The sequence below is a fragment of the Cyprinodon tularosa genome, unplaced genomic scaffold (assembly GCF_016077235.1).
Source record: "Cyprinodon tularosa strain WSP-4 unplaced genomic scaffold, ASM1607723v1 ctg410, whole genome shotgun sequence".
Taxonomy (NCBI): Eukaryota; Metazoa; Chordata; class Actinopteri; order Cyprinodontiformes; family Cyprinodontidae; genus Cyprinodon; species Cyprinodon tularosa.
Window position 1 is genome coordinate 471,033 of NW_024039131.1, and position 23,976 is coordinate 495,008.

Sequence of the window (23,976 nt, forward strand, 5' to 3'; positions counted from 1 at the left end):
TGGACCTAAGGGTTGGTGGGTCTGGGTTTGTCGGTCTCTGTAATTTTCTCTGGTCCCCTCCCGGATCTGACCAGTGATGGCATGTTTAGTCGTCATTCAACCACTGGTTGTCTAGGTGGTGTCCTGAAAACAACGTGGGCTACATTAATAATTGGCAATCCTTTTGGGGAAAGCCTGGTCTGATTCGGAGAGATTCATCCCACTTTGGAAGGTGCAGCTCTTCTTTCTAGTAATCTGGCCACATTTATTAGTCCTCCAAAACCCTGACCACCCAGGGTGCAGACCAGGAAGCAGAGTCGTAGTTTAACACACGTCTCTGCAGCTTCTCTACTGTTACCCACTCATTACTCCATACTAGTTGTTCTGTTTGATTTAAACAACGCTTAACATTGAGTAATAATTAATTATGATTTTAATAATTATCACCCTAAATAAATGATGTGTTTGCTCATATTGACGTGTTGGACTTTGACTCTTCAGATGTCTTGACCAGGGAAGAAACTTGAGACTTACTGGTGACTTTATCTCAGTACTGCTGCTTAAGTGGGGCCATTCTGGGGCCGATTAATTTTTGCTGTTCAATTAATAGATTTTGATCCAGTCTTTCTCTTTAAAACTCAACATTTCCTTGACTGGATCTTCTGTTTTTAGCATGTGAATATATATCTATAGATCCACATAGAATGGCTTCCTCTCTTTGCTGTGTTTCGTGATCAGACTTCAATCATGTCAGACGGCGGTGGGAGCATCAACACTGGGAGGAGAGTCAAGCTGATCCTCAATGACGACCAGGAAGTGGAGGTGGAAGGCCTGAACAGCAGCACAGCCAACAGGCAGAACAGCGCAGGTATGTTACCGTGGTAACAATGGTAGCCTTATCAGCTGTTCTCCATGTGTACCGCGCAGGAAGCATTCTAAGATCAGGAGACAGGATCTGTTCATTCTAAAACAGAACGGACCAATCATAGCAAGGGAGGCGGGAATCACCCATAATGCAACAGCCCAGATTACCGTTTTAGTCAGTCCTCAATTTGATTGGGGATAGCATCCATTTTTTTTTTTAAATCTTAAAAATCATCCCCCTTCTTAAATGACCATGCCCCTTACCATCCCCTTTGACATTTTGTCACTGAATGTGTCAAATTTCTGCTACATATCACCAGTAATAGCAATAATATTGCCCTTTCTGTTCAAGCTGTCTGAAACTTTTCCGGATTTTTGAAACTACCGCTGCATCATTCATCAACAGCAGCTGTGCAGCAATATTTTAAATATGAAGCATGTCATGGACGTTGCGATGAAGATCGCTTGCTCTATTCGGGCCGAGAGTTTTCAGAGGCGTTTATTACGTGCCCAGCTCGAGGAGGCAGGTGCAGACCACACTGTTCTGCTGCTGCATACTGACGTCAGGTGGCTGAGCCATGGCAGATTCCTCAAAAGATTTTTGGAACTTTTGCCCGAAATTAAAAAGTTTCTGAAACAGTAGACAACCCATTCTCCTGTATGTTACATCTTCACATCCACATATTTTGTACTCAGTATTTTCCTATTTTTATCTGTTTTCCAGTTGAATTTTAATCCATCTGGCAGTTTCTCTGCCAATGCCCAGTGAAGTTTATCATTCTGAAATAGTGGAAATTTAGTTTGGAACAGCTCTCTGGACAATTTAATCTTTTTTTTAAAGTGCAGCCTTGAAAAGTAGTAATATATATATATATATATATATATATATATATATATATATATATATATATATATATATATATATAATACTGCCCATCCGTTGTGTTTGGCTTGGTAGATTTCGGCATGCCATCAACTTCAAAAGTAGATCTTGGTTTAAAAAAGGTTGGGCACCCCTGCTCTAGATCATTGGCCGGGATACCTGACATGGAACAACCAGACAATGCACAGTGCTTTAGGTTAATAGAATATAGTCATTAGGCTATAGATGCTTCCAAAAAAAAAAAAATATTCCACCATCCCCCTTCTTTTTTTTTTTTTTTTTTTTTTTTTTTTTTTTACAAATAGATTACTGGTTTTAGTGATGGGCTTTAATTTTACCATGATATCTGAGTCACCTCAACACTGATCTGATTGGTTCTGTTAGGCCCCAACTTGGTCCACCTCCAAAAACCTGGTCATGGCTCAGGTCCGTAGCTCAGATACAGCCTTCTGGCAGGGTCTGGTTCCGCTCATAGAATCTCACAGAATCTCTGCTCCTCAGGTGTGATGGAGCGCTGGGAGCTGCAGCTGACCCCGAACCTCACAGATCAGGCAAACATCGAGGATATCTTGGAGCAGTGGCACAAACTCAACTGTGAGCTCTGTGATGTCACTTCCTGGCTAAGCAGGGTGCTGCCAGAGCTGGAGAGATTGCAGCGCATGGCCCCGCCCACCAGCATGCAGGACCTGGAGGCCCAGATCAGGAAGCTTAAAGTAAGGTCCTCATCTGGATGCTGAACCCGAAATTACTGATCAGGAAAAGAAGCAGACACTAAAGCTGCTGTGATGCATTTCCCCCTGAAGGAGATGCAGAGGACCTTCAACAGCCACAAATGTCTTATGATGTCTGTCAACCTGAGAAGCCATCACTTCCTGCGGACAGACGGCACCGAGCTGCAGGAGCTGCAGGAGGCGCTGGGCTCAGCCAGTCACAGCTGGGCTCAGGCCTGCAGCGCCTTGGAGAACTGGCAGAGGAAGCTGTACCACGCTGTCCTGCAGTGTCAGGTCAGTGTCTGGACCTCAGTGGTAAGGAGAACTTCCCCTTTAGATGTCCTTCTGGTCTCAGACTGCTGATCTCTTCCTGCAGGAGTTCCATGAAGCTCTGGGGTCCCTGCTGCTCCTCCTCTCTGAGGCTGAGAAGAAACTGCATGATGTCAGCATCTACAGGACACCGGCGCCCCTGAAGAGAGACATGCTGAGGGTGAGGGACCAGGAGGGAGGTTCTGGGACCAGGAGGGAGGTTCTGGGATCAAAAGAGAGGTTCTGGGATCAGGAGAGAGGTTTTGGGATCAGGAGAGAGGTTCTGGGCTCAGGAGGGAGGTTCTGGGATCAGGAGGGAGGTTCTGGGATCAGGAGGGAGGTTTTGGGATCAGGAGGGAGGTTCTGGGCTCAGGAGGGAGGTTCTGGGATCGGGAGGGAGGTTCTGGGATCAGGAGGGAGGTTTTGGGATCAGGAGGGAGGTTCTGGGCTCAGGAGGGAGGTTTTGGGATCAGGAGGGAGGTTCTGGGCTCAGGAGGGAGGTTCTGGGATCGGGAGGGAGGTTCTGGGATCAGGAGGGAGGTTTTGGGATCAGGAGGGAGGTTCTGGGCTCAGGAGGGAGGTTCTGTGATCAGGAGGTTCTGGGATCAGCAGAGAGGGGTCCTAAAGACCTCTCATAAGGTTTCCTGTTGGTGTGACTAAGCCTCCTGCTCTCTGCCGCCCCCTGTTTTAGGCTCTACAGGAGGAGCTGCAAAGCAGACTTCATCAGGTTTCAGCTTTGCAGGAGATCTCCTCACTCCTCCTGGTGGAGGCCACCTCTGAGGAAGGTCTGGAGGCCAAGGAGAAGGTTAATGTCATTAGGAATAAGCTTAAGCTGTTGCTGCAGAAGGTTGCTGCACACCTGGGTTCTCTGCAGGAAGTTCTGGTAGGTCCACATTGACCTCTACTGGGAATTAGATGGATTTACTATTATTTCTGCCTCATAAACTGGCTCAGTTGTAAAATCTAAAGGTTCTGTTGGTTGTTGGGTTTGGTTCTGTTCACTTAAAGTTCCCTTTTGGTTCCTGTCTGTTCCAGGACTGTTCCACTGGCTCTGCAGATTTCAGGTTCCCTCTGCTGCTTCCTCAGGTAAACCTCAGTTGGTCTCAGACCAAAGTTCTAAATCGATTAATTTTGATTCAGTCTGTTTTTACAATAATGAAAGTGGTTCAACTGTGTTTCAAAACACTCATGTATTTTATTTTTTCCAGTCACATTAAACTTAAAGTGCAAACTTGTATATCAGGCAGTTTAAACATGAGATGTGAACAAAACTGTCTCAAAAGTGCAAACTTGTTTGTGAAAAGTGAAAAAGTAAAGCTTCACTCGAGCGAGAAGACGTGACACAGCAGACATGCATGAGCTGCATTATCTCCACTGCACAAACCATATTTGCAGCGTTGTCTGAAACAACTACAGGGTGTCTTCTGGTCAGCCCCAATTTGTTAATGTCTTCAGTCAACCTGTTGGCTATATTTGCAGCTGTCTGGCTTGAAGTCATCTTGAGTGCATCTTTCCTGCTTATTTGAATGTGAACGTCGCGCGCGTCATTATAAAATGAATCGATCTCATTCCCTAGACATCGATTTTGCAAAATTGTAAAAGAATCAATTCAAAATCGATTAAATCGATTTTTTTTTACCCAGCCCTATCCAAGAATAAAGGAAAATAACGAAAACTGGCTAAAAGTTTGACAAGGTTTGAATTGTAAGAAAGTAGAAAATTTGGTCATCATCATCATCAGTTAGAGGAAACTTCCTGTGAACTGATCTGATCCCTAAAGAAAAGAGACATAAACGATTGAGGATCCCTCCATGTTGGTTTATTCTGCTGACCAGAAAGAAAAGTATTTTTTTTTCTGAGCTGATTCCGATGTGTTTTTGTTTTTACCTTCAGGAGGCCGTTTCACGAGCAGCTCCCCCCTCAAAGGCTCCTCCTGTCAGGTAACGTCTTGAATTTCCTCCTCCTCCTTCATCTCTTCATCCTCTCAGAGCCTCACCCAAACCCAACATGGCCGCCGTTAGTCAGTCTGTGGTCACAGCGAAAAGGGGCTGACTCCAAGGGGTGGGGGGATCTCACTGTGAACGACCGACACAATGAATAGAAAAGTAAAAGCTGTTCTAATAGATTTGAATCTTTTTCTTTGACATCATGGTCTGATACAAAAACCCTCCAGATTGTCTTTGTTGGAACATGTGAGCAACCTGAAGGCAGAGAACATATGAGAGGAGAGAGATCTTTGAGTCTGGTCCAGAACATTTGGACCTTCTGAATGTTTACCGTTTTAAATGTCCACTATAAGAAGGAAGCCGTCCATCACTGATGTTTGTCCTCCTGCAGAGAACAGAGAAGGGACGTCTTCTCCCGGCTCCTCCGTGCCGCCTTTTCCATCCACCTGCTGTTCCTGGTTCTGCTGGTCCTGGTTCTGCTGGTTCTGGTGCCACTGTCTGACCAGGACCACAGCTGTATGCTGTCCAACAACTTTGCTCGATCCTTCCACCCGATGCTGCACTACACCAACGGTCCTCCGCCCACCTGACGCTGCTGGGATCTCCTGACCTGCTCTCCTGCAGGTTCTAGAGGTTCCCTCTGGATGAACTTTGAATTTAAAGCCATAGTTAGGCCCGAGCAGCGAAGCGCTGCAAAGGCCTATTGTAATTCTGCTTGGTTTTTTAAATCAGTATTTATTTTCATGTCTGAAGCGAACGAACAAGAAGTAGAAAAAGAAGAAGAGCGGCCATTTTCGCAGAAGGACAAACAAAAATGGTCGTTTTGCGTTTGAATGTCTTGAATGAATTTCTAATATTTATGTTGGGGGGTGGGGAGGGCTATGAGGTTCTGTAGATGTATGTAGAAGGTTCTGTGCTCTAAATGAACAGAATCGGACCGCAGGAAGTGTAAAAAGTTGCTTTATTTATAACACTTAATAAACCGGGTTGATGTTCTGCTCTGTTTGCTCTGGTTCTGGATTCTGACGGACGTTAACATCAGTAACATATAAACAGTAAAGTTCTCTGATTGGATCAGACGGGTTCATGCATGTGATAGAAAGGTCAAAGGTCAGATGAAATGCTGCCAAAGGCTGAATTTACACTGAGCTCCAAAAAGCACCTTCATCTTTAAAACTCTACATGTTTGAGGACTTCGGAGAGTTGGGATTAAAACTCAGGAAGCAGAGACCAGAAAAGTTCAGGGGATGGTTATGACCTCACCAGAACTTCACGCCTGGTCCCAGTACTGGTCTTCATGCCCTGTTTTCTTAGACGGGCTGGAGATCCACCTTCCAGGAGGAGAATCAGCCTGAACACCCAGGAGATGCAGAACCAGTAAGAACTTGTCCAGTTGGTCTGAGCTGCTTTGTGAAGGTGAAGCTCCACCCACTCCGTTCTGAGCAGCATCAGAACTCATTCGATCTGGGAGCCTGTGGGACCAGCAGATCCAGACCTGCTGCAGGTCAGAAGATGGCTACTGACAGCCTTCCTCCAGAATCTTTGGATGCACCCAGAACATGCTGGTTCTGCTCATTTAGAGACCAGCTTCAGGTTTCTGTCGACAATTCTTCTCCTTATGGAAACACCTTCAGCAGAGAGGAGATCCAAGGTGATGGAGGTAGATGAGATCCTCTCAGCTCCAGGAGCTCATCCAGCTGATCAGGTGTTTTAGTTTTAGCTTTAAAGATGTAAAAAAAAAGAAAAGAAAAGAGTTGAAGTTTGATTGTATAAATTCAGCCTTAGTGGAAGCAAAGCATCAGAGAAGGTCTTAACAGTCACTTTGGTAAAAGGCCACAGAGCTCAGAGCTGCTCCACCGACACACAACAGGCTGCAGGTTCATATCAGAGTACAGAAAGAAGTAGTGCAAGGTCCTCCAGGATGGTCAGCATGCAGCTTCACAGATGTTCTGGATGTTTCAGCAAAATGGAGAGAACAGAACCCAGAACTGGACCAAGTTCTCATCAACGTCCACAGAAAATACTGACCACTAAACCCGCTACAGTCGAAACAACATCTGAACAACAACTCTTTGTCCATTTCCTTTTCTGGATTTTTCACTTATTTTGTGAGGTGGTTTCCATGGCAACCCGATCAGGGATGATGTAACCTAGGGGCTCATCCCCTCCGTCCAGTGACCACTGAGCTGCAGCGACATAGCTGTGAGAGAAACAAACAGAGTAACCATCAGCAGCAGAACAGATCTGGAAATCTAGATCTAGGTGAAAGAGTTTTATTAACAGTCTCTTTGTTTTAGGGTTGTTATAGATTAATGATTAGGGTTAATCTGGACTGGATGAACCCAGAACACGACCCCTCCTACTCACCTCTCGCTTTTCATTTGAGACAGAGGAGAGGACAGGAGGCCTCGAGCCTGCAGGTGCCTGACCATGGCGTGGTCCTCATCAGGTGCCACTGGACCATCAGAACCTGGATGGGTAGTGAGGTTCTGATCTAGATCAGCCTGCAGGTAAAACGAAGGAGGAGGCTGGTGCTCCTGTAGGTCACCGTAGGCATCGGAGGAAGACGCCGCCGTTTGGCTGCTGCTGGATGTGTTGGCATCCAGCATTTCCAGGAGGAGGTTGTACACCAGCACCACGTTCTTCCTCTTCATGGTGGACAGGTGGTCCATACCTTTGTTGCTGTGGAGAGAGGAGGAGGCAGTTAGCCTGAGTGACCAACAGCTAGCAAGGCAGCCAAAAGAAATCCCTCCCTCAACAAGGCCTTAACAGATGGCCACTCACACTGAGTCTGGTTCTGCTGGAGGTTTCTTCCTGTTCAAAGGGAGATTTTCCTCTCCACTGTCACTACCAATATGCTTAGTGTGAGGGATTTCTGAAGAGTCAATGAGTCGACTCTCTGTTCAATCAGAAAACAACAGATACGTGTTCATTTTAATCTGTAACTCTGAGTAATGGTCCTCCGAGAAGCCCAGCTTTTTTAACTTATATAAATGTAAACTCTGTTGCCATTTTTTGCTGAAAAAGCTCGGTATGTGTAACAAAGGGGTTTTTCTGTGGCATCTCTAACTTTTTTAACCAGCCCATCTCCTAACTTTTACTGAAACATATATCGAAGTAGCTGCCGGTTAATATTCACTGAGTGCTGCTGTGTCTCTCCGCCTCCATGTGGCGACTCTGTATGCAGTGAAGAACGACCCCAAACAACTTAATGTCCCAAAGCGACAGATCTGATGATATTTCACCGAGAGGTGGGATTCAAGAGCTGCGGGAGAGCAAGGAAAAAACACTGACTGTAAACGCTCTGAACACAGTTGCCAAAGTTGGTGGGAACATGTCGACACCAGCCCTTCAAAAAGTTATGCCAGTGCTCCGGCGGCATCTTCACGCTGGTTCTCCAAGATGAACCTTCACCCCAGTTTGAGCACTTTTCCAGCCTCTAACTGTTTTTTTTCCAGAGCTCCTCTGATTTAGCTCCACCCACCTTTCCATCATCTCTACCAGCTTATCTGTACAACCTCCCCACAGCATGATGCTGCCACCACTCTGTCACACAGTGGGATGTTGTGCACTAATCTATAATCTCTGGTTTTTAACTTGTGTGGAATTTCATTTTTATCCAAATAATCCAATCCTGGTCTCATCAGAAGGATCCACTTCATGTGTCTGTTGGCTCGGGCCCCTACATGGGGGCCAAATTAGGAAAACTAATTTCTTATGTTTTCTCAGATAATAAAGAAAACAGGAACCCAGGAAACCTAAAACCTCTTTGCCAACCCAGGACAGCCACTGGTTACACCAGCAGGAAGAAACACCCCTTCATGCTGATTGGTCAGTTGGTGAATGTGTGCATGTATGATTGGTTTTCTGGATTAAAGGTTTTATTTAAATGTAATCTATGTGGTCACATGTAAACGACCCTGAAGAGGACCACCAGCTGAACCAGGTTGGTCTTTAAGGTCGTTCCTCCCCTAAGTTAAAATGTTTAGGATTTCTCCGTATAAAATTCCACCTTTGGATCAAGGTGCCTCCAAACCATCCTACATCCCTAACCGGGTGGTTTTTTGAGTAACTGGTCCACCCTGGGTCTCTGACTGGTTTTGGTTCCTGCACTTAGAAAATTAGTTCCTGAAACGTTTCCTTCGTGGAAATGGGATTAATGAAGGAAATTAAATCCAGGGTTCCTAACAGACATGCAGAGAAATGCTCCTCCTAGTGCTGGCTCAGACCAACAGGTAAGGCTCTACTGACAAAAACACGAAGCATTCTCAGCATGCTGTGTCACGGTTGTACCTGACGTGGCGAATGTGGGAGAGCAGCATGGTGAGATGGCCAAGGCGAAGGGTCTGTTGCTGGGTGGAAAGCCCCAGTTTGGAAATGGCCCAAACCAGAGCATCAATGACAGAGTCTAGAAGACTCAGCAGCTTGTTCCTGCTCTCCAGCTCCTCGGCCGTCTGTGGGGGGCTGCTGCACAGATCTGAGGAAACAGAACCGCACATATATTTTCAGGCAATGCAGAGTGCACCTGCAGGGCAGGGCTGAAAGGAAGAACCAGGAACAGAAAGTCAGCGAATCCCAAGCAGATTTAACAGTTAAAACATGAAATGAAAATAGAAATACTGTAAAGAAATCAGGATTTTTATTATAGGGAAATATGAAAGATCTAGGCCAGCAGATATCTGAGAGAAATATAAACAAAGGGGAAAACTACAACCTTAAAGTAACTGTAATAAAAGCACCAAAAATCAACAAAATAGCCTGATGTGGTAACAACAGGGATGACAAGCTAAACCGTCTCCTCTTCTCCAGGAGAAAGACAATTCTCAGTAATATAGGATCACTATTAAAGGATCACTATAATAATGTAGGATCACTTCATAGATGACTGCATAGAATCTGAACAGGGTTTAGACTGCTTTGATCCAGTTGAACTTTCAGAGTTATTAAAACTGTTGTCTTCATCTAAGCCTTCAACTTGGATGTTAGATCCAGTTCCAACCAGGTTATTTAAGGAGGTATTCACTTTGATCTCCTCCTCCATTTTAGATGTGATTAATCTATCTCTGTTACAGGGATATGTACCAAAGGCTTTTAAGGTTGCTGGAATTAAACCTTTACTTAAGAAACTGTCTCTTGACCCAGATGACTTGGTCAATTATAGACCGGTTGTGTAAATTATAAGCGGTTGTGACGTATCGGAAAAAAATAGTTCTGGGATTTACAAAATGCTAAATAAAACAAGACAGGAACGGTTTTTCTTCACGAAACTTTTTTTGGAACGTCATTGAACAGCGCTGACGACCCGGTGAGTAGCATATTTAAAAAAAAGAACGTTTAAGGTTGTTTTAAGGACATTATCGGACATGCACTATGGAAGCCATTCTGAAGCAGCTAGGGGGGGATTCTGCATGAGCCAAATAGCAGAGACAGGACCAATCGTCAAAATTTTGGTGTCGATCATTCGAATGCATCCTGGACACTACAGAAAATGGGCTAAAAGTGTTAAAAACCGGAATTTTCCTTTAAGCCTGATTGAAAAGAAATTTCACTTCATGCAGTTCTCTTAATATATTATACTAAAAGAGCACTTCACTCTCAATCTGCAGGTTTACTAGTGGTTCCTAGAATTTCTAAAAGTAGAATGGGAGGCAGATCTTTTAGTTATCAGGCTCCTCTCCTGAGGAACCAACTACCAGTTTTAGTCTGTGAGGCAGACACCCTGTCTACTTTTAAGGCTAGGCTTAAAACTTTCCTTTTTGATAAAGCTTATAGTTAGAGTGGCTCAGGTTATCCTGAGCTATCTCTATAGTTATGCTGCTATAGGCTTAGACTGCTGGAGGACATAGGGGCCCCTTTTTCATCATTCTGCTTCATTCTATCTCTATTCTCCCACTCTGCAGAATCTGTTAGTTCAATCTCTAACGTTCTGCTCTCTCTGCTTTTTCTCATAGTAGCTTCATCTGGTCTGTTCCTGCTTGGCTGTGACTCCATCCTGGAGAGAAATATCAGCTGTGCTGCTGCCATCAACACCCTTGTTTATAGATGTTGGAGCTTGGCCTGTTTTTCCAGCATCCCGTTTCTCTGACTGTGACTAACTGGATGTGCTCTCTTCATCCTCTGATATGGGAACTGGCTCGGAGCTTGCCTGCCTGGCTGTGTGTTTCCTGGATGGGGCCGCCTTTTACAGCTGCTTTTTCTATCTCTGCTTCTGTCTCCTTGAACCCCAGTCTATGGGGCCAAAATGGTAGCTTTAATATTTGCAAATGTGTGTGGAGAGTTGTGTGTCTGTATCTCGATTTGTGTGTGTGCAGTGGGATTTGAAAATGTGTAAATAAATCTGTAAATGTGTGAGGAGATTTGTGTGTCTGTACAACAATCTGCAAATGTGTAAAACTACTTGTGTGTAATATATATGTAAGGTTATTTAAGGAGGTATTCCCTTTGATCTCCTCCTCCATTTTAGATGTGATTAATCTATCTCTGTTACAGGGATATGTACCTAAAGCTTTTAAGGTTGCTGTAATTAAACCTCTGCTTAAGAAACCGTCTCTTGACCCAGATGACTTGGTCAATTAGAGACCTATATCCAATCTTCCTTTCTTATCCAAAATTCTTGAGAAAGTAGTTGCCAAACAAGTTTGCGATCACTTCCACCATAATGAACTTTTTGAAGAGTTTCAGTCTGGCTTTAGAGCTCATCATAGCACTGAAACAGCTCTGGTGAAAGTCACTAATGATATTCTCATGGCCTCAGATAATGGACTTGTATCTGTGCTCGTCCTGTTGGATCTTAGTGCTGCATTTGATACAGTTGACCATAATATTCTTTTAGAAAGACTTGAATATTTTGTTGGAATTAAAGGAACAGCACTAGACTGGTTTAAATCTTATGTATCTGATCGAATTCAGTTTGTTCATGTTAATGATAGATCTTCAACACGCTCAAAGGTTACCTGTGGAGTACCACAGGGATCAGTGCTAGGACCAATTCTCTTTACTTTATACATGCTCCCAATTGGTAGAATTATTAGACAGCATGGGATTAATTTCCACTGTTACGCTGATGATACCCAGCTATATCTGTCTATAAATCCAGATGAAGCTAACCCATTACATAGATTACAGGCATGTCTTGAAGACATAAAAACCTGGATGACTCTTAACTTTCTGCTCCTGAATGCAGACAAAACAGAAGTTATAGTCTTTGGACCAGAGTCTCTGAAAAAGAAACTGATTAGCCAGTCACTTCATTTGGATGGGATTAAACTGATTTCAGATAATAAAGTAAAAAATCTTGGTGTTATTTTTTATCAGGACCTGTCATTTAAATCCCACATCAAAGAGGTTTCTAGAATTTCCTTCTTTCATCTGAGGAACATTACAAAAATTAGAAATATCCTGTCCAGGGGTGATGCTGAGAAACTAGTCCATGCATTTGTTACTTCAAGGCTGGACTATTGTAATTCTTTACTATCAGGAAGTCCACAAACTGTAGTTAAAAGCCTTCAGCTGATCCAAAATGCTGCAGCCAGAGTTCTAATGAAAATTAAAAAGAGAGATCATATCTCGCCTATCCTGGCTTCTCTTCATTGGCTTCCTGTTAAATCAAGAATAGAATTTAAAATCCTCCTTCTCACATATAAAGCCTTAAATGGCCAAGCTCCATCTTATATCAGAGATCTGATTGTTCCTTATGTTCCTAACAGAGCACTTCGCTCTCAATCTGCAGGTTTACTAATGGTTCCTAGAATTTCTAAAAGTAGAATGGGATGCAGATCTTTTAGTTATCAGGCTCCTCTCCTGTGGGACCAACTACCAGTTTTAGTCCATGAGGCAGACACCCTGTCTACATTTAAGGCTAGGCTTAAAACTTTCCTTTTTGATAAAGCTTATAGTTAGGGTGGCTCAGGTTATCCTGAGCTATCTCTATAGTTATGCTGCTATAGGCTTAGACTGCTGGAGGACATAGGGACCCCCATTTCATCATTCTGCTTCATTCTCTCTCTGTTCTCCTATTCTGCAGAATCTGTTAGTTCAGTCTCTAACCTTCTGCTCTCTCTGCTTTTCCTCAGAGTAGCTTTGCCTCGTCTGTTCCTGTTTGGCTGTGACGTCATCCTGGAAAGAAACATCAGCTGTGCTGCTTCTATCAACCCCCTTGTTTATAGATGTTGGAGATCGGCCTGTTTTCCAGTGTGGTCCTGTTTCTCTGACCGTGACTGAGTGGATGTGCTCTCTTCGTCCTCTGGCATGGGAGCTGCCTTGGAGCTCGTCTGCCTGGCTGCGTGTTTCCTGGACGGGGCCGCCTTTTACAGCTGCTTTTTGTATCTCTGCTTCTGTCTCCTTGAACCCCAGTCGGCCTCGGCAGATGGCCGCTCACACTGAGCCTGGTTCTGCTGGAGGTTTCTTCCTGTTAAAAGGGAGTTTTTCCTCTCCACTGTCGCTACAAGCATGCTTAGTGTGGGGGATTGTATTTGAGTCAATGAGTCAATGCAATCAACTGGTTTTCCTTAGATAGAAAACTTTGTATCAATTTGACTGTATGATCTGGTTGAACTGTAAAGTGCCTTGAGATGACATGTGTTGTGAATTTGGCGCTATATAAATAAACTGAATTGAATTGAATTAATCCGTTTTGCAAATGTGTAAAAAATCCACAAATCTGTATTCAGATCTGCAAATGTGTACTGAGATTTGCAAATGTGTAAAAAATCCACAAATCTGTATTCAGATCTGCAAATGTGTACTGAGATTTGCAAATGTGTAAAAAATCCACAAATCTGTATTCAGATCTGCAAATGTGTACTGAGACTTGCAAATGTGTAGATCAATCTGTAAGCACACACAGAGACACTTGTGTCTGAAGTATTTTCTCTTCAAGACCCAGAAATACAGACAAATCATTGATTACAAGTCAAGCGGTTTTTCGGTTGGCTCTCTTTACACACGTGATTTTTGCTACTCTTCTGCCGCGTGAGATGCACAAATGCGTAGAAGGATTTGTATGTGTATTTTCGCGATTTGTAACCCCTTGCGCAGGCTCGCAGGCTCACATGCTGCCCTGACCGCAGGCTCGCAGGCTCACAGACAGCCTCTCTCTGCTGCGGCAGTTCAGCACAACTTGCTTCACATACAGCCACATACCACCAGTTGGCGGTATTGTATTGCACAGTACGTGACGTTACTGGGGTCCTAGGGGTTGTACCTGCTAAGTTGAGAGCAATGGAATCCCGTCAGCTTTCTGTAAGTATATTTCTTTAATTTTTTCTATAGTTTGCATTAGTAAAACTGTTTCTTCTTCTTCTGCTTCTGTTTTATGGCGGTTGGCAAGCAACTTTATGATGTGCATTACCACCATCTACTTCAGTGGAGTGTGGATCGGGATGCTATGTATTTTCCCACTGAAAAATAAAAATAAATATTAACAATATTTACATAAATAAACTTATATCCTTTTTACCAATTTCGTTTTTTCAAGATTGTTTATCAAATTACAAAAATAATCATAAGTAGATTTTTCCCCCCAAAATATCTTGTATATTTAACTGCAATTTATTTTCTTGTAACCCTTCTCTCCATAGAATATTTATAACAAAACAACAAAACATGCTCCACCGTCTCCCCTTGATAACAAAAACCACAACCTCCTGTTCCCATTCTAAATAAGTTTCCATTTAACCCCGTGTTTCCGAAACTTAATCTAGATATAACCTCTTTTTTATTCCTTTCCGTTCTCCTCATTTCACCAATTTTCCTTTGAATACTATAAAGCCAACTTCCAGTTCTATGCTCTTCCCACAGCTTCTGCCATCTTTCCGTAACCTTTTGTTTAATAATAGATTAAATTTTTTCCTTACTGAATGGTATCAATATATCATCCTTGTCACGTCAACTCCCGCAGCGGAGGAAAAAAAAAGGTAGAGGCTGTCTGTGAGCCTGTGAGCCTGCGGTCAGGGCAGCATGTGAGCCTGCGAGCCTGCGCAAGGGGTTACAAATCGCGAAAATACACATACAAATCCTTCTACGCATTTGTGCATCTCACGCGGCAGAAGAGTAGCAAAAATCACGTGTGTAAAGAGAGCCAACCGAAAAACCGCTTGACTTGTAATCAATGATTTGTCTGTATTTCTGGGTCTTGAAGAGAAAATACTTCAGACACAAGTGTCTCTGTGTGTGCTTACAGATTGATCTACACATTTGCAAGTCTCAGTACACATTTGCAGATCTGAATACAGATTTGTGGATTTTTTACACATTTGCAAATCTCAGTACACATTTGCAGATCTGAATACAGATTTGTGGATTTTTTACACATTTGCAAATCTCAATACACATTTGCAGATCTGAATACAGATTTGTGGATTTTTTACACATTTGCAAAACGGATTACACACAAGTAGTTTTACACATTTGCAGATTGTTGTACAGACACACAAATCTCCTCACACATTTACAGATTTATTTACACATTTTCAAATCCCACTGCACACACACAAATCGAGATACAGACACACAACTCTCCACACACATTTGCAAATATTAAAGCTACCATTTTGGCCCCATACCAGTCGGCCTCAGCAGATGGACGCTCACACTGAGCCTAGTTCTGCTGGAGGTTTCTTCCTGTTAAAAGGGAGTTTTTCCTCCCCACTGTCGCCACAAGCATGCTTAGTGTGAGGGATTGCATTCGAGTCAATGAGTTGACGCAATCAACTGGTTTTCCTTAGATAGAGAACTTTGAATCAGTTTGACTGGATGATCTGGTGAACTGTAAAGTGCCTTGAGATGACATGTGTTGTGAATTGGCGCTATAGATATAAACTGAATTGAATTCAACTATGATAGGATTAACTAAGATCTGATCAGAATAAAATCATTTACTTGAACTTAGTGAGAAAATGATGCTGCTTCAGTTGCTTTTCTGCTCCAACCAAAACAGCAGGAATTATTCTGATCAAATTTCACTCATTTATCTTTTTTTTTTGACAAAAAAATGGAAATCTGGACTGAAAGGCTAATTATTGCTGCCTCGACCTTCACACGTTGTTCCTCTGACTGCTAACAGCTTGACCACCTTTCTGAGTTTCGAAGCTGTTTTTATTAGGCAGTTTCAGGAACACAGAAGAATCAGTTTTTATCCACCACAAAGTGAGCAGATCTTTATATATTGATTAATTATTGAATAAAGTGGATTTCCTAGGCTTCATATCAACACCAGAAGCAATTTCTTACCAATAACAGCATACCAACACCTGGGTACCTCCACCAGTTTAACATCACCTTCAGAGTAACACCTTTGCACCAACACCAGATTTAGACCATCACTGTGTACCAACAGCATCAAGCCATCACCAGGATTCCAACACCGGCTCGCCAAAAACAGCATTCCAACAATAAACACCTGCGTTGGTTCTACTAACATCCAAACAAACACCTTGGTTACAAAACCTTTGAGCTTAAACTATGCAGAGGTGTTTCTATGCTGCAAACCACACATTACCAACAGTTCCATACCAAGACCTTTTAACTAACACCATTCCACTATCGGTCTCCGCCAGTCACGTGACTTTTGTTGCTAAGACGCCATTTTAGGTGGAAAAGGTGTAGTGTAAACAACCGCAGCATAGCTAAACGAAGGACTAAAGGCCTGTTTACATAGCAGCCTGTCCAAGATAAGTCATTACAGTTAACATAAGCCTGAAAACAGGGGTGGATTTAGGAAAATCGGTCTCCGCCAGTCACGTGACATTTGTTGCTAAGACGCCATTTTAGGTGGAAAAGGCATAGTGTACCGCGCCCGAGGTAAACAATTGACGTCACTTGGCGGAGACCGATTGTAGAAACTCTTATGCATGACTGTGTATATATATATATATATATATATATATATATATATATATATATATATATATATATATATATATATATATATATTATATTTTTTTTTTAGAAGATTTTGCTTTACAATCTGCTGATCCTCATTTGAGCTGGTTGCCCTCCCTCCTTTTTTTTACCTTCACTTCCTGAAAAAACTCTCTCTGCACATTTGACTGGTGTGTGCCCAAACACTATACTAAAGTATGCCTTTGAATAAACTTATAAAGATATCTTGTCTTTTGGTTGAAACAGTGTCTTTATTAATTTAAAATTTCCATAACAGTACCAACACCTCTGTACCAAGGTGCACAGGCATACCAAATTCCCTGCAGTGAAAGTGGTGAGACCGGTCATTGCTCTCTACTCTCTCTGTCTGCTCATCCATAGAACTGAGGTGTTGTTAAACAGCCGCACCACATGGAGAGAGAGAAAGTAGTGCTGACTGCTGGAGTTTTAAATTCAAAACATTTTTGTGATATTGTGGCACAGCAACAATCAGGGACTAGTTGTGATTATGACCATAGCACAGCTAAGACGTCTTTTTTTATTAGTCAGAATGGAATATGGAGAGAATCATGTTTCCAAAGGTTAAAATACCAAATGCTCTGAATAGGTTATTATGTGGCTTTAAAAAAAAGCAGTATAAATGTAATGCTCGTCCTTCATTACCTCCAGCAAAGACCCAGCCCAGCCGCTGCCTCTCTCCAGCACTGGTGCTCTCTAGGTGGCTAGATAAAAGGAAGAATTGGATAATCGACTGTCATCAGATGCACCAAAGTGGTTTAACTTTTTCATTGCTTCTAGGCCTTTTCCTCCCCGGCCAACGAAAAAGTTGTTCATAGGAAACAAATTAGCAGACCTCCTTATTGTTACATTTCACAGTGAAATTTCCACCTGAAATGCTTTGGGGTTGCCAGGGTAACAGCAGGGAGGATGATGAAATATGGTGAAATATTCATCCCACCCACTAATTAAGGTTAGAATGTCCACCTTTATATACAACATAGGGATATACTATATTATACTATGTAATAACTTCATATTCGGAAACAAGCGCAGCATCAACGTATGAATGGATGGTGACATCGGATGAAAATAAAAATCATATCTTAAAAACTAAAGCAGCATGAGGGTTTGGCCTCATTATTGCGAGGGGAGCTGAAGCTGCAGATATAAACCACCCTGAATAATAGTATCAGCACAGGTTCTGACTCTGAGAGATACTCGCTGCTCTGGAAGCTTCTTTTTTTTGCTAATGTTAAAAACACCTACAAAACACTGCAGCTTTTCAAATCCCTGGGTGTTCACGTCAATAATAAACTGGACTGGACTCATTACAGCCTGTATAAGACGGGCCAGAGCCGCCTACCTCCACTTCCTGAGGAGGCTGAGGTCCTTTGGAGTGAGCAGGTCCCTGCTTCAAACCTTGTATGATGACTCTGTGGTGGCATCAGCCCTCCTCTACGCTGTTGTCTGCAGGGCCCCTGGCAGCGCAGAGCGGGACAAAAAGAGACTGAACAAACTGGTAAGAAAGGCTGTTTCTATACTAGGCTGCATTCTGGACTCAGTGGAGGAAGTGGCTGAGAGGAGGGTGCTGTAGAAGCTTCCATCCATCATGGACAACACCTTCCACCCTCTGCAGCAGACTGGAGAGGAGATGAGCAGCTCCTTTAGTCAAAGCTTTTTACACCCTGTTTGGAAAAAGGGGCATGCATTACAATGCCACTGCCCTCTAACCTGGTTTAATAACACTGCAATAACTTAACTACTTAACTTGACTACTGATCTATTTACTAAACCAGAAACAGCACCTTACCTGCCACCACTTTACTGAACATAAGACACTGTATATATGTCACCTTAAAATTTCCTTTATATTCTACCCTCCACTGTATAAATCTGGATCCACTGTATTTCTCCATTGTGAGATCAATAAAGTTCTATTCTATTTAGCGATCTTTACTTTGGTTCTCTGTTGTCTTCTTTTTGCTGTTAGGTTTGGTTTTTTGTTCCTCTCATCCAGGTGTGGAAGCAGATTTGTGTTCACCAGTTTAGTTAAACCTGATGAATGTGCTGGTTCTGTTTCACCTGGTTAGGGTGCTGGTTACACCTGGTTAGGGTGCTGGTTACACCTGGTGAGGGTCCTGGTTCTGTTTTAATTGGTGAAGCTGCTGGTTACACCTGGTTTATGTGCTGGTTCTGGAAAACCTAGTTAAGGTGCTGGTTACACCTGATGAAGGTGCTGGTTCTGTTTCACCTGGTGAGGGTGCTGGTTACACCTGGTGAAGCTGCTGGTTACACCTGATGAAGGTGTTGGTTCTGTTACACCTGCTGAAGATGCTGGTTCTGTTTCACCTGGTGAAGCTGCTAATTACACCTGGTGAAGTTGCTGGTTCTGTAGCACCTGGAGAAGGTGCTGGTTCTGGTACACCTTGTGACTGTGCAGGTTCTGTTACACCTGGTGAAGGTGTATGATACACCAGGTCAAGGTGTTGGTTGTGTTACACCTGGTGAAGGTGCCAGTTACACCTAGAGTAGGTGCTGGTTGTGTTACACCTGGTGAGGGTGGTGGATAAACCTGGAGAAGGTGTTGGTTGTGTTACACCTGGTGAGGGTGGTGGTTACACCTGGTGACAGTGCTGGTTCTGTTACACCTGATGAGGGTGCTGATTCTGTTACACCTGGTGAGGGTGCTTTTTCTGTAGCACCTGGAGAAGGTGCTGGTTCTGGTACACCTTGTGAAGGTGCTGGTTATGTTACACCATGTGAAGGTGCTGGTTCTGTTACACCTGGTGAGGGTGCTGGTTACACCTGGTGAACGTGTTGGTTCTGTTACACCTGGTGAGGGTGCTTTTTCTGTAGGACCTGCAGAAGGTGCTGGTTACACCTAGTGAAGGTTTTGGTTGTGTTACACCTGGTAAAGCTGCTGGTTACACCTGGTGAAGGTGTTGGTTGTGTTACACCTGGTGAGGGTGCTGGATACACCTGGAGAAGGTGTTGGTTGTGTTACACCTCGTGAAGGTGCTGGTTACACCTGTTGAAGGAGCTGGATACACCTGGAGACGGTGCTGGTTGTGTTACACCTCGTGAAGGTGCTGGTTACACCTGGAGAAGGTGCTGGTTGTGTTACACCTGGTGAGGGTGCTGGTTACACCTGGTGAAGGTGTTGGTTGTGTTACACCTGGTGAAGGTGCTAGTTACACCAAGTGAAGGTGCTGGTTACACCTGTTGAAGGAGCTGGATACACCTGGAGAAGGTGCTGGTTGTGTTACACCTCGTGAAGGTGCTGGTTACACCTGGAGAAGGTGCTGGTTGTGTTACACCTGGTGAGGGTGCTGGTTACACCTGGTGAAGGTGCTGGTTGTGTTACACCTGGTGAAGGTGCTGGATACACCTGGAGAAGGTGCTGGTTACACCTGGTGAAGGTGCTGGTTGTGTTACACCTGGTGAAGGTGCTGGATACACCTGGAGAAGGTGCTGGTTGTGTTACACCTGGTGAGGGTGCTGGTTACACCTGGTGAAGGTGTTGGTTGTGTTACACCTGGTGAAGGTGCTGGATACACCTGGAGAAGGTGCTGGTTGTGTTACACCTCGTGAAGGAGCTGGATACACCTGGAGAAGGTGCTGGTTGTGTTACACCTCGTGAAGGTGCTGGATACACCTGGAGAAGGTGCTGGTTGTGTTACACCTCGTGAAGGAGCTGGATACACCTGGAGAAGGTGCTGGTTGTGTTACACCTCGTGAAGGTGCTGGTTACACCTGGAGAAGGTGCTGGTTGTGTTACACCTCGTGAAGGTGCTGGTTACACCTGGAGAAGGTGCTGGTTGTGTTACACCTGGTGAGGGTGCTGGTTACACCTGGTGAAGGTGTTGGTTGTGTTACACCTGGTGAAGGTGCTGGATACACCTGGAGAAGGTGCTGGTTGTGTTACACCTCGTGAAGGAGCTGGATACACCTGGAGAAGGTGCTGGTTGTGTTACACCTGGTGAGGGTGCTGGTTACACCTGGTGAAGGTGTTGGTTGTGTTACACCTGGTGAAGGTGCTAGTTACACCAAGTGAAGGTGCTGGTTACACCTGTTGAAGGAGCTGGATACACCTGGAGAAGGTGCTGGTTGTGTTACACCTCGTGAAGGTGCTGGTTACACCTGGAGAAGGTGCTGGTTGTGTTACACCTGGTGAGGGTGCTGGTTACACCTGGTGAAGGTGCTGGTTGTGTTACACCTGGTGAAGGTGCTGGATACACCTGGAGAAGGTGCTGGTTACACCTGGTGAAGGTGCTGGTTGTGTTACACCTGGTGAAGGTGCTGGATACACCTGGAGAAGGTGCTGGTTGTGTTACACCTGGTGAGGGTGCTGGTTACACCTGGTGAAGGTGTTGGTTGTGTTACACCTGGTGAAGGTGCTGGATACACCTGGAGAAGGTGCTGGTTGTGTTACACCTCGTGAAGGAGCTGGATACACCTGGAGAAGGTGCTGGTTGTGTTACACCTCGTGAAGGTGCTGGATACACCTGGAGAAGGTGCTGGTTGTGTTACACCTCGTGAAGGAGCTGGATACACCTGGAGAAGGTGCTGGTTGTGTTACACCTCGTGAAGGTGCTGGTTACACCTGGAGAAGGTGCTGGTTGTGTTACACCTCGTGAAGGTGCTGGTTACACCTGGAGAAGGTGCTGGTTGTGTTACACCTGGTGAGGGTGCTGGTTACACCTGGTGAAGGTGTTGGTTGTGTTACACCTGGTGAAGGTGCTGGATACACCTGGAGAAGGTGCTGGTTGTGTTACACCTCGTGAAGGAGCTGGATACACCTGGAGAAGGTGCTGGTTGTGTTACACCTGGTGAGGGTGCTGGTTACACCTGGTGAAGGTGTTGGTTGTGTTACACCTGGTGAAGGTGCTAGTTACACCAAGTGAAGGTGCTGGTTCTGTTACACCTGGTGAAGGTGCCTTATCTATGTGTTCAGGTAGGTTGTAGTCATGAAAGTTTCCCAGATGTTTAACAGTTTTCGTGCTGAGGGTCAGATGAGAAGCGTTCAAAAACAACAGCAGGAGAAACCCGATGAAAACTCTGTATCATATAAAATGCGGAGAGCAAATGAAACTGGATTACTGCAGCTCCATAAAGCAATAACTGACTTTATTTGCTCCTAAAACCAAGTCATCTCCAAGCCAACTGAAACCTGGTCTGAGGCCTGGATGTTTGCACGGTCCCTTCATCTGGGCCATCTGGCCTGTCACAGAACCACCAAGACTCTGTAACAAACTGTCTGGATGAAACCTGAGAGGGTGGAGCAGAGGAGAGGCTGTAGATCAACCTGTCCGCCTACAACCACAGCCGAGGTTCAGCTTTCTACCCGTCCACCCCCCAGCTTCCCTTCACTGGTTCCTCAGGAGGTCCAGTCCTGCATTCTAACAGAAATGTTCAGGACCCACCAAGAAGCGGATGAATGAACTGAGCTCAGTGTCTGCTGGCCAGAAGTGGGCGCCGTAACCACTGGAAACAAGCTGGCAGGTCAGTTCATCCCCATGTAACTAGAAACCAGCAGGGAAAAGCTTCCCCTGATTTATCAATAAAACTAAAAAAGCTTAATGAGGTTCGAAGAAATGATAGGGTCTATTTATGATAGAAACATGTCAAGATATCCTCAATATAATAAGAATCTAACAGAAAAGAGGAAATGAGAGCTTCACACACTGAAGGGACGAATGTTTTGGGGTAAGAAGCCGTCAGTGATGTGAGAGAAATGCCTCAGTTCTTGCTTTCTCTACTTGGACTCGTCCTTCATGCTGATCAGAAACCTGTCTGCTTCACATGTTCAGACTTTATCAAGCACTCCTGAACTTAATCCTTTATGGTAAAAACTGACAGGAGATTAAACATTTAACTCTCTGAAAGATGAATTTCTGGGAACAAAATAAACCAGCAATGCGCTGGAAGTAGGTGAAGCAGCTGTAGTCTGGCTCTGAGTACAGAGACTGTGCTGATTGTTGTTTTTTGTTTTCATAGTGTGTTCTGGAGATGTGGTGGCAGATTCTGCACCTCCTGAGCCTCCAGAGCCTGAGTAGAGCAGAGGGTCAGAGCTATCTAGGTTACATAAGGACCTAAAGCACACATTGCCTTACTGATTACACACAGCCAAGTACACTCTGTATCTTTGTGTGACCTTGGTGCAGCTCTCTGCTCGTTCTGCAGGGTGTTGGTGATACTCACTAGAGTTGAGGAGAATCATGGCCTTAAGGCAGACGTACTCCTCCCTCTGCAGCTTCAGCTCCCGGAAACGAGAGGTTGCTGCTAGGAGCATGTCGAAGATCTCCATGATGCCCTCCACACACTGTCCCTCCTCCCTGAAGAGACACAGAAGCAGCCAATCAGAGAGATGGATGCTGGTCAAAGCTGAGCACTACTATATTAGATCACCGTACAACAAAACTAAAAAGTAAACATGTTCTGATTTATGTTTGATCACAGTTCTATAAAATGCAGGTTTTATTTTAGCTGAAAAAGGACTTTGGACCTCTGAACAGTCTGTCAGTTTTACAGAAAGAACTCCATTTCACTCAATGCATCCCCACCATGCTGCTGTGGTTACATCTGAGAGGAAGAAGAAGAAGAAGAATCTTTGTTTGCGCACTGAGCGATTTGCAAATGACGGTGGGGAGAACATTAAACATGTTTGACCTGACGATTCCTGATGGTGAGGTGGTCGTTAGAGGCTGATCGCCCCTTGTAGCCCCCTGTACACCACACGACTCACGAACAAGCTGAAAGTCGGCCTGATCGAAAAATTCTCGCTCGACTGTAAAATTTTCCCGAAAATTGCACAGTGTACAGTATGCCAGGCTTTAGGCAGTGATATAGGTTCACTGCACAAACCTGACAGAGGTTCTTGTAGCAAACCACCCGTTTGGTTATTAAAAACAATCAAATATTCCTTTACCATATAGTTGAGCTACTTTTCAACGCATTTATTTTCATGATTTAAGCGTATAAAATACAGTTCATGATTTGTATTTACCATAAGAAATGTATTTCATGTGTTTTGATATGCAAATTGCTCGGTTTTGAGTTTTTGGTTATAATGAGCTTTATTTTGAAAAACCGCTAACTACTTCCTGTCAGTATCACACTGGAAAAACGGAGGCAAAAACAGAACAAACTACCGATAAAAGTAAGAAGTTTAAGGAAAACAAAAAGGAGATAAGTAACAGTATGAATAATAAACATCTGCAAGATAAAGAGTAACCCCCGGAGGAGGCACAAGTTATAACAATGGTTTCAACAAGTTACTTTCATGGAGCCTGGAAATAAATACTGAAAACCATCAGTCGAGTCTGCAATCTTTCGGAGGGTATTCTACAGTTCTGCTGAGTCAGACTTGACTGATGATCCTGCGTGTTGGTTTGTATTTCTTTGA

At 44.0% G+C, this 23,976-nt stretch overlaps 2 protein-coding genes and 1 long non-coding RNA gene across 3 annotated transcripts in view; 1 reads left to right on the forward strand and 2 right to left on the reverse strand.

The window, feature by feature from the left end:
* LOC119792143 overlaps window positions 1-5,523 on the forward strand; it is a 149,364-nt gene extending 143,841 nt beyond the window's left edge. The window contains exons 92-99 of the mRNA XM_038298627.1: window positions 718-847; window positions 2,228-2,439; window positions 2,530-2,730; window positions 2,813-2,926; window positions 3,437-3,628; window positions 3,781-3,831; window positions 4,639-4,685; window positions 5,083-5,523. Of these exons, the coding sequence (XP_038154555.1) occupies window positions 718-847; window positions 2,228-2,439; window positions 2,530-2,730; window positions 2,813-2,926; window positions 3,437-3,628; window positions 3,781-3,831; window positions 4,639-4,685; window positions 5,083-5,281 (1,146 nt within the window). The 3' untranslated portion in view covers window positions 5,282-5,523. The remainder of the gene's footprint in view (window positions 1-717; window positions 848-2,227; window positions 2,440-2,529; window positions 2,731-2,812; window positions 2,927-3,436; window positions 3,629-3,780; window positions 3,832-4,638; window positions 4,686-5,082) is intronic.
* A 115-nt stretch (window positions 5,524-5,638) lies between these two features.
* Window positions 5,639-23,976, reverse strand: part of LOC119792139 (estrogen receptor beta-like) — a 39,262-nt gene continuing 20,924 nt past the window's right edge. The window contains exons 7-10 of the mRNA XM_038298623.1: window positions 22,773-22,906; window positions 8,985-9,168; window positions 7,059-7,373; window positions 5,639-6,891 (exon numbers count right to left, since the gene is read on the reverse strand). Of these exons, the coding sequence (XP_038154551.1) occupies window positions 6,789-6,891; window positions 7,059-7,373; window positions 8,985-9,168; window positions 22,773-22,906 (736 nt within the window). The 3' untranslated portion in view covers window positions 5,639-6,788. The remainder of the gene's footprint in view (window positions 6,892-7,058; window positions 7,374-8,984; window positions 9,169-22,772; window positions 22,907-23,976) is intronic.
* Window positions 13,980-14,604, reverse strand: LOC119792140. Its single transcript, XR_005281944.1, has 2 exons — window positions 14,546-14,604; window positions 13,980-14,089 (listed from the first exon to the last, which is right to left on the reverse strand). It is a non-coding gene; the product is annotated as an uncharacterized LOC119792140 (long non-coding RNA).